At 50.9% G+C, this 10,686-nt stretch overlaps 2 protein-coding genes across 2 annotated transcripts; both read left to right on the forward strand.

Moving 5' to 3' along the window:
- Positions 1-35: 35 nt before the first annotated feature.
- On the forward strand, positions 36-1,332 carry Pmar_PMAR023034 (hypothetical protein; the record flags this gene model as incomplete). The annotated part of the gene is made up of 1 exon (XM_002771874.1): positions 36-1,332. The coding sequence occupies exon 1, from the start codon at positions 76-78 to the stop codon at positions 1,330-1,332; it is 1,257 nt and encodes a 418-aa protein (XP_002771920.1). The 5' UTR covers positions 36-75.
- Positions 1,333-1,412: 80 nt separating this feature from the next.
- Positions 1,413-10,510, forward strand: Pmar_PMAR023035 (hypothetical protein; the record flags this gene model as incomplete). The annotated part of the gene is made up of 20 exons (XM_002771875.1): positions 1,413-1,492; positions 1,618-1,735; positions 2,363-2,530; positions 2,576-2,706; positions 2,750-2,846; positions 2,892-3,610; positions 3,661-6,493; positions 6,538-7,361; positions 7,410-7,559; positions 7,608-7,714; positions 7,757-7,864; positions 7,909-8,063; positions 8,109-8,243; positions 8,287-8,358; positions 8,407-9,707; positions 9,758-9,823; positions 9,867-10,019; positions 10,075-10,207; positions 10,258-10,400; positions 10,486-10,510. 20 exons carry the CDS (start codon positions 1,413-1,415, stop codon positions 10,508-10,510), a joined length of 7,518 nt encoding a protein of 2,505 aa, XP_002771921.1.
- Positions 10,511-10,686: the final 176 nt, after the last annotated feature.

Genomic DNA, 10,686 nt, shown 5'->3' on the forward strand with positions numbered 1-10,686 from the left:
GCGTTATGTTGGGCGTTTGGTATGTTGGTGTTTATAGTTATTCTTGGACCAGCCCTTCTACTAATACAAGAGTGAATGATGGACCATTCGGTGCCACAGCCGTCGCCGGTAGTCGCCGATTCTGATAGCAACATGAAGGGTCAAGGACAGAATGGGGATGATAGTAGCCTTCCTGGTCCTGTGGGGGGTGAGGCTGTATTAGAAGGAGTCGCTGATATGAACAGACGGCCGTCTACGGTGAGACTATTACTCAAGAACTCGGTGGTCCACTTTGAGGAGGAGACTGAAGGGGCGCCCCCTAGCCTACAGGAGATGTGTAGACAGCGGAGTCAAAGTGATATGACCGCGAACAAGACAGATGCCTCCGTTCTGATAGGGAAATATGATCCGGTTACACAAGAACTGCAATATGTTGATCCATATAGGATTGATGATGATGATGACGGGTCGAACCCTGGTCCCTTCCCGTCCTACCCACCTCAATCGTCTTCGGTGCGACAGCATCAACCGGGGCTTGAGGGTATAGAAGAGATTAATGACTACGATGAAGATGAGGAGGGCCTATTGGGGTCATGTCCCTCATCCCAACCGGCTTCCGCCAGGGTATTTGCTCATTTAGACGGCTTATTGGCGACTCCACCTCTCGGGCCGGCTCAAGAGATTCCTCCCGCTGTCACCACCTCACTGTCACCCTTCACTTCACACAACCGGGTAGACTCACCTCGACAACAACACGAAGAGCTCCAGACCGCACAGAAAGCTGCGGACGGGCATCATCCCTCGACTGGTGTGAGAAAGGGTGGTGGCCTGACGAGATACAATAGAGAATCTCAGGCTCAGGATGGCGGTTCTAATACGACTATTATGTTCCGCAACATCCCTAATAGATTCTCACCTGAGGGCCTGCGTGAAGTTATCCGGGACAAGGGCTTCGCCACGAGCATGGATTTTTTCTATATGCCTATGGACTTTCAGAATCAGTGTAACCTTGGATACGCTTTCATCAACTTTGTCAATGTGGACGAGCTCGACAGGTTTACTCAAGAATTTCACGGTCAGAAATTACCCCTATATAAATCGCACAAGGTTTGCGAAGTGTGCCCGGCCAGAGTGCAGGGCTTGAAGGCCAATGTTGATCATTTCCGTAAGTCTGCGGCGCGCGGTTCGATCCCCGATGAGTACAAACCGGTGTGCTTCCGTAACGGTGAAATGGTACCCTTTCCCCCATCCGAGAGGCCCTTCCACCGCAGTGGTAATGGTGAAGATCACAGAAGGTCGTCCAAGAGCTCCGCACATAGTGGCAAGTTCGGCGGGTTGCGTGGCGATTCTTAGATGAGTAGAAGAGTGTTGCTAGTGGTTTTATGAACGGGTAAATGTATTATAACACTACCCGTAGGCGTTTATTCGAAAATATGTACCATACTATATCGCAATTCAGTGTTGTCCCTGGCGTCATCTTTATCACCATTGGCGGTATTCTCATTGATCATGGGTGAGAGACATCGGTCCTGCAACTACTACCACTACCATTGCTGCTATCGTTGGGTATCACTAGAATTATACACATTCTTGTCACTGTCAGAGTTGATTTGTTGTCGTTCTGTATCTAGTCTCAAGTTTTTATGCTGCTACTACCATTACTCCTACCACTACTACTACCATTACTCCTACCACTACTACTACTACCAGCTCCGACTTACTGTTGGCTTATTACGGGTGTACATCACACGGCTATGTGCTATTGAGCACAAGTTGAGATTAAACAGTGTTGTTGTATGTTGAAGATGTGCTAACCGACAGTTCCTGCGATAGATGTTGTTATTATTCATTCTGTCACTTTCCACTATTGCTTTTGGTCGATATCGGGAAGAAAACAGTGTAGGTTGTCAAACTATATCACACTTGATTCAAGTATACGTGCCCAGCCTCGAGATGGTGATGCTCTTCTCTGCCTGCCAGTGTTTATGCTAATAATGATGATATTGTTGGCAGACTATGGGAGACGGAAGCGTTGATTCATTAGAGGCGGGCTAGATTGTTTCCATAGTAGCCTTCACTCAATCATCAATGCAGTGTGTTTGTCTTGTCAATTTGCGGAACAGAGGTGTCGCTGATGGTTTTACTGGCCTTTTTTGAACGCTCGCTAGAGAGTGCGTTGGGTCGATCATCATCATCATCGTCATTTTGAAAAAGTGATGTGCTACTTGCTTTGCTCGCAGTAGATTTCAGTAGGGCCTCAGTCGTAGAATCGAATTAGTAGTAATGTGTTTTGCTGAAGTTGACTCGTGTATGATACAATGACAACAGTTCCATGGCGAGTGGGTCAGCGACGACTCCTGTCGTCATTGGCATTGCCGAATAGGCTGCTGCTGCTCACCCTACTCAGCATCTTCAATCTTGCAACCGCGACGACGACAGAGTCAGAGCCACTGAGAAAAGAACGAGCAACTTCAGAGACTGCAAGGAATTTGGTAGCCACACTAGGGATCGAACGAATGCCTCTGACTTCAACGAGAGTCGCCATAGTATCGTCTAGAAATGATGATGATATCACACTTATCGATGACTATTGCAGGCGGTCATCACTAACGTCTTCACCCAAGCCAACACCGAGATAGAGGTTCTCGAGCCTGGCGAGAGCACTCCGATCAATCGTGGTTATCAACAGAGTTTCAAAGACCTTAGTGCACTCTATGCTGGCTTAGAGTGAGACTCGGTTGCCTCACTATGGTGATGTCATTTGGGGTAGATACCAATTGTTGGCTATTCGTCTCCGCCTGGGAGACCAATTCAATGTTGATCAAGCCAGAATCACTTTCGTCTTGGGAGAGCCCGACACAGCGACAGTAAGCAGGAGTGCTCACTTTGTTACCAACTTGGAGTTCATTCAGGTCCAGGATGGGTATTGTCTAGATGGACATGCCAATTCACAGCTAGCAGGCCCAGCTAGAGTGTCCGATCCCTGGGCTGAGCCACCCCATGCGTCTACATCGGACACTGTGACCACTCCGTCAGCCCTACTCTATGGAGAGACCATAAGTGGTGCCATCAGTACGCTCACGCCGTTGACCTTCAAGATGGGCGGCATTTATCGACTTTGCTACTCCTCTGATGGTTCATTTTCAAGCGGCTATACCGACACGCCCGATATATCCATACACGTTAGTGGTGTCAGCGTCGACTGTGGGGACCGGGACTGCCTTGCTCAGAGGCCCTTCCGGTGTTGGGCCTTGTGGAATGCCCTTAGTGCTGCTGGTAGCTGCATTGTTAACTATGATGCCTTCACGCCGTCCGATTTCCCTGGGAAGCTCACTTGGTCAGCTAGCTTTAGTGCCACCTACGACTCGGTCACTGGAGTACAGACAGCCTACTCTCCCCAGGCATGTGGATCGACTTATCCCTCAGAGGTCTTATGTGATGCTGGAGGCAGCTGCAATATGACTGGAGGCTACATGCTCAGCACGGATGGGCTCAAGAACGACTTGGAAGTGAAGATCCCACAAACAGTGGGTTGGTTGAATGGGACTCACTACAAGGCGACTGCAGTGGCGGCGTGCTATTGCCCAGATTATGATGCTTCGGTTGGTGGGAAATGTGATGCTTTCAATGAGTAAATGAATACATCAGTAAGACGACACAGCAATTGCTACTCTTTTCCAGGTACGTACAGCAGATCGCGATAATTGAGATTTATACTGTGAGGCTCTGTAGTCCTTTCGCCGCAGTGCCTTGCGCGGAGGAGTACTTCACAGCTGTCACTCCTGGACAGAAGTTCAGTATTAGAGTTGACTGTCCGCCAGGAGCCTGCGCATTCGACATAGAGAGCCGCATCAAGGTCGTTGCTATCGCTGATGCTTCCCGTGTTGGGTCGGCATTCGATCTGCCCAGCTGGGTCACAAGTCCTGTCCCGCACGGGTGCCACGCTGCTAACCACACGGACATGCTGTCTAGCCCAGTCACTTGCTACGGCCCAAATGATTGCATCCTTCATGGTGGGTATCGGCAGGATTGGAAAGAATTCGGCCTGCCTGTCAATGGCACATCAACGTACGTATTCGACGCGGGCTGGACTGAACACGAAAAGTTGAACTTCAAATCTGCGAAAGACTTTGACGTGTGTTTCTGCCACGGCTCATGCGAAACCCCCACGAACTGGTTCAAAGTTGGACAGCTTTCTTTGCATCCTTTCCGCCCTTCTAGCGGTTTCGTCTTTGATGGCGATACCGTGAAGGAATACGCCTTTTTGCGGTATGTCAACCGTAACGGCACTTTGGCGTTCAATCGATGGCTCAATCACAGCAGTGGCCAGATGACTCTAGGCCTACAAGACAACGGTATCATCAAGCTCCTCAGTGACGATGAGAGGACCATCACTGACGCTGACTGCCAATCCCGGACATGGGACGTCGAGTATGTGCCGGCTCTCTATGGAACTACGGTTGGGACCTACAGAGGACGGCAACATAGTAGCTTTCCTTATCAAATGGGTTTCACCAATAAGGTTGACTATGTCGACTTCTCGGACACTCTTCTTGCTACCAAAGCCGGTATCATGGCCGTATGCTATTGTGCCTTGACAGAGTCGCTCACGTATCAGTGTCGTGACAGTGCTTCATGGACTCTCATTCTACGTCTCACTATAAGTGGACCGAGGCGCGGTCAACGATGGTCATTTGCGACCAACATTGACGTGAGGCTTGAGTACACAGGCTGGGGCCTCAGTAGTGACAACACTGTGAGGATCATAGCAGCAGAGGCAAGCTGTCTGGATGACAGTGGCAACCCTCATGAAGTCGAAGCGAGCGTTCAAGTTGGATGCCCCACGGCTTGCGCAGCACAATCGGGCTTGGCTGGGTCAGAGACTAACATAGCAGGCATCACACTTAAATTCGACAAGGCGAACTGCGACGTTCAGAATGCCAACTGTGGTACAGCTTACCTCACTCGAATCGAAGTTATCAGCGACACTATGACTTACTTGTACTTCTCTGGAACACCAAACCTCAAGACGGGGGATGTCATCATCATCACCTCCGGCATACAGTGCGATTCTAGTGTCGCCACTAATCCGTGCAATGAAGACATGCTGGCAGCAATGAAGGGAGTTTATGAATTTGCAGACTATAATAATAACAACGAATCACTTGCTGATAGCTACGTCCTAGGACATACAATCACGGCATTTACAGACACTCCGTCGAAGTTTGCTGTGGATATAGGATGGCCGGAAAACAAACGGCCGTATTTCGCAACGGAATCGTCCGCGGGTCAATGGACAGTGCTCAACCGTGTCATAACAAAGGAAGAGATCAGGGCCATCTCAGAGAGGACCGACTTGAAGGTTTGCTGGTCTTATGGTGGCAACGGCAACTACGTAGCCGAAGCCGGGCGTATATCGTTTATCGATCCTCCACCGATGGCTGCGACTTCGGTGTCCCTGTCCACTATGGTTCAGGGTGCCCGGGCCCCAGGAATCATATCATTCAAGACGGCGGGTGGAACTGTTGGCAAGCAGTACACCCAGTCGACCGAGCTGACCCAGCTGAAGATCATCTTTGTCAATACTGGCTTCCTAGAAGCATACTATTCTGATATGGAGAGCGCTGAGATTGATGATGCCAACACGGGCGAAGACGAGTTTGACGAGGCACGACAATATATCTGCGGCAAGTTGTTCAAGGAGCTATGGAGCGATGACGCGGAAAACGGCTTCCCCATGCCGAGAGGCTGTTACTATCGTTCTTTTGCCACCTCCAGAGAGTTCTTCATAGTTTTCGATCGTCGAAATGGGTTGAGCCCCGATACGAACTACAAGATAGTTATGAACATGGCCGGGTTCGTTGGCCAATCGAGTGACAAGGAATATATCCGCATCATATCCATGGTAGCCTTGGAGAGCGCACCGTACACCGCTCTGGAGATAGGCCGACCTCTGCTCACTCGCCTGGCTATACCAACAGGAGGAGTCTTGGCCTCCCATTTCTTGATACCGGGAGGTTTAACAGTAACTGGTGGAAGCAACCAAGTAAAAGAGTTGACCATCGGCACAGCTCTCACTGCTGGAGAAGCTCAGCTTACACTAATGATCACAGGCTCAGAGAACGAGCGGTCAGCTATTGTCGGTGGCAGCATCCTAAGGATATACATGTGGCCCTTATTAGAATGGGATATGGAGAGAGAGCCGACTATGACGTGCACTGCCGTCGACTCAACGAGTGTTTGTGGTGACATCACTGAAGTGAAGACAGAGTCAGTCGTGCCCAACGGTCACAAGAACATCCTCAAGCTCAGCTTGCCTGATGGAATGACTCCTCTGTACGGCACAAGAATGGTGAAGATAGAGCTGAATAACTTGGACCTACCTCGGGGAGGCTTCTTCCCTGACAGGCTAGCGGCACAGATCACTACGTCAGCTGACGAGAGCCCCTCCTATGTCATGTCTAGTGGAGATTATCTTTGGAAGAAGCCTGATGCAGGATTCACTCTAGCAAGGGTAAGTAGCTATTACCACACAGGGGCTACAGTTGTGCTACTTAGATACTCGCCACTGATGGTCATACGAAACCCTTCAAATCCGATGTTGGTAACATCATCTATGTGAAACTAAACCTCGGCGCGACGCTGTTTGCTGGTGGTAGCGGCACGGCAATTGCCGCATTATTCACTTTGAGTCTACCAGAAGGTTACGTTTGCCGCGAGACGGCGGCTGTCGAGGATAGTCTGTCGTTATTCAAGACAAGACTACCGCAAGGCAAGGGCACGGTGGAGAAGCCCGAGATGTGGTCGTTCAGTGGCAACAATGAGTGCAGCTTTGGTCTGTCGGGCTATGATGTCATCTATAGTGGCAGCAGTATTATGATCAAGGTCGTCGTCGATAACCCACCCTCCCCAATAGGCCAAGCGAGCAGCTCCAACAGGTGGCGTGTTACGATTGCTTCTCGCGGGTATAACCCTCAAGCGAACCAATTGTATTCAGTGGAGGGCAGTGTCTTCATGTCAGCCCAACCTGAGGTGTTCTTCGGCAGTCTGCCTGTACTAGGCAAGCTCAGAACAGCAGTCATCGTACCAGCCGACTTCTCGGTTTCAACTACTTCTATCCTGCGTCGTAATTGGATGAGTGTATGGTTCCATACTGAGCAGTCGGCCGGCCAGAATGGGTATATATTGATAAACGCCCCCAGACACTTCAATTTCGGCAAGGCTTGCCGGGTGGAGAACCTCGAGGAGGAGTACTATGTCAGTGGTGGTGACACCACAGCCTATCCACTTACCGCCGTTCTCTCCTGTGACGGCCTTGCTGAGGCTACAGACCGACCCAATCTCCAGGGGCGCACATCGATAACAGCAACGACTGCGAGCCGGTGAGGCTAGTCTCGCTGTTGAAAGATCAGTCTCAACTTACACTGTAGGTATCACCAAGCACTTATTAACATAGGCCAGCTCATCAAGGGAGACACCCTCTATGGCTTACGCTTGGCAGTTTACAACCCTTTTATTGACGATATCGATCCTGACGATGACGACTCCTGGCGGATATGGACACTCAACGACAAGCTCCAGTAAGGCAACAGTAGAAGCACTGTTCCAGAGATGCCTCCTCTGCGCAGGTACATTGACGGTACCTCAACTACAGTGTCCTGCTCACCACAGTTGAGCACCTCATGGAGACTATACCGTTATATGCTCACTACGCCGGATCGACCATTGGCTGGATGTAAGGAGGCTGCCCGGCTGTTCGCTATTCAATCGGCCTCAGTGCCCATCCACATCTCTGCTCACCTGAGCTCTGCTGCACCCTATCGACTGAGTATGGAGCTTGCCATGCTCGACGTCTACATATGGGGACTGCCATGGTCGACTAATAGTAAGTTCCGAATCGTCTAGATTCTCCCGATCGTCACTGCTCAGGTACCTTCCGTGCTTCTTTGCCGGCTGGGTGGCAGTGGGTCATTCGGACTGAGGAAGACTTTCTAGCTTGTCGTTATTGCACAAACAGCAACCTCAAGTTGGATAACATCACAGCCGACTGGCCGACACCAATGATACCAATGAACGATTCCTCCGTGAGTGTAGAAAGGCAGCAGCTTGTCAACGACTAGAATGTTCAGGTTCTCTCGTGGGGTACCCAGCGCCTCTATTTCGACGCTTCCAACATCTATGGCTTCCGGGCTCCGGTCATGGTACCATCCTTCCCTCCGACGGCCTCAACACGCAAGCTCCTGATCGAGTTCGGCTTCGATGAGGTATGATGACACCCTAGTTTTAGCCGTTCTAAAGCTCTCTCAGGCGAAGGCGAATGATCGGCCATTCGCAGCTACTCTGTCGCTCGGGACAATAACGTCTCTCGGAGGATTCACGGTGGGGCTCTGATACTTCCCGTGTGCTTTTTATAGCAACGCACTTCAGGTATCTCCTAGCAGTAACGTTGTGAACAGACGAATCGACCTTAGCTTCACAGTGCGTACTGCTAGTGCTGTCCTACCACAGTCAGATGCCCTTGTTATCACCTTCCCAGTGGGCTATGATATGTCTACAGCATGCGTCCTCGGACCCACCTCAAGGCGATCTAGGCGCTTGATGGCTGACGGCTCGATCCCTAGCAGTATTGACAAGTGGATCCTTCCGCATCTGGTGGCAACAAATATTGGAGTTGGTGCATCGGTCCAGACAGACGAGCTCAGCATTGAATTACCTCCAGGAGTGGTATGTGAATGGAACGCTGTCTCCCTAACAGTCACACTGCGGCCCACTACTAGTGCTATCGAGCCCAACTTTTACCGCTTCGACATACTCGGGGTGCTTAACCCCAGTGACGAGCGTGAACTCCTGCCTGATGCTGCTTCGGCCTGTGGGAGGTCCTCATGCTTCAAGCTAGAGAGCCTCCAAGGAGTCTCCACTGATCCTCGTACACTCGACTTGGCCGCCTATTATCCTGCTCCTTCCTTGAGTGTGATGATGGAAAAAGCTGGCCTGGCTCCTATCACAGTGGCCCAGAAGCTGGCGACTGGCAGGAACGATCAACCGGGCAAGCAGAACAACGTGATACTGGAATTCAGATTGCCAAGAGAAGCCAGCTTGCCCACTGATGCCACTCTGATCGTTACCGCACCTTCTTCTCTGGTTTTCCCAGAGGCCTGTCTGCTAGGTCTGGAGACCCGGCTGGACGAGGTCTTTGGAGCTGGCCAGTCGCCGCCTCCCCAATACACACGGTGGCCCGCAACAGCGGCCATACGATCGTGTGTTGGGGAACGCAATGTCGTCCGTATGGTCGTTGGGCCGGGTTTTGATAATGAGAAGCTCTACGTCTTCCGATTGCGCATACAGAGCAATCCTATAGAAGATCCCGTGGAGAACTCATGGCGAATCGAGCTGGGTGGTGAGAGCAGCGAACCCTTCCCTGGCTTTGAGCTTTGGTCCTTCGAATCCACTCAAGTCGCCCCAGTGAGTGTTGCCAAGAACAGACCAGCACAGCCCGAGGTTCCTTCTGAATGGGTGAAGAACTCCGTGACAATATCCTTCACTACTCGCAATACAATAGACAGGGACACTCCAGTGCCAGGCGGAGGGGCTGTTCTAATGCTTACTGCTCCGCGCGACTTCACGTTCGTTGCTCATTCGGACATTGATCGTAGCGACGAGTGCGAGGGAGTAGCACTGGAAGAGCTAGCAGGAGCTGACGAGGAGTACGAGCCAGCCTCGGTGTTCCAGTAGCCGTCACTCTCAACACTGTTGCCTTGTGATTCGAATAATGTCTCAGCTCCGCCGACTTTTCCTGTATCGTCAGTGATCCAGATCCGAGCACGGCAGGAACAAGTTCAGCAAAGTGAGGTCAGCAAATGGTATGAACATGAACTATGCCACTTCAGGTTCCACAGAATCACGATGACCTTTCTGAGTGACAAGCCTCTTCTAGCTCGGCGTCGTTATCGCCTCACAGTATTGGTTTACAACCCTGACGTTTCGATCGAGGCATCTAGAGCGCCTTGGCTACTGCAGAGCTACCGGAACGCTCTAGACGTGTAGACTCCTGCTGCTATTGGAATAATGGCTGTGTACCATGGTCCTGGTTGTCAGGGAAGACCCAGCAACGTCGGCCCTGGATGAGACTACCATGCAAGGCTTCAGTGTCGTCAACTTTCTCAATGAGTTCACAGTGCGGAACTCGGATCCGATCACCCAGCTCCCAATCGCGGCCGGCAAAACGGAGGTAGAGGCAGTTGTACTTCCGAAATAATAGACTGCCGTTGGGCGTCTCAGATACCAGCTCTTTTCATTCGGGTCAAGTTCTCGGCTACACTGGACGTGGGAGATGTCCTTTTGATCGAGGCACCTGAGGGGTATCAATTTGCTGGCAACGGCGAAATCTGTCACGGCTTCACTTGGATCACCACCCGTGGGAAGTAAGTGTGCCAGTAGCCACTACGGCTATTGTAAAAACCTCATCCACATTACATCAGTGTTTGGATATATGTATGCTTCTCTCAGCTGGGCTCGAGAGTTTCCTCACTAAGTATGAAAGTTCACATACGATTTCGGGTAGAAATGTACAGAAACCAACAAGAATTTCGTGAAATTACCCCAGAATTTGCGTATTGTCACCGACGTATCTAGTTGACCATGAGCATATTTTCCAACAGTAGCATGTCGATCTTCCTCAACCAGTTACCTCCCCAATTCGCTGCCCAT

Source organism: Perkinsus marinus (genome assembly GCF_000006405.1).
Source record: "Perkinsus marinus ATCC 50983 genomic scaffold scf_1104296962378, whole genome shotgun sequence".
Classification (NCBI taxonomy): Eukaryota; Perkinsozoa; order Perkinsida; family Perkinsidae; genus Perkinsus; species Perkinsus marinus.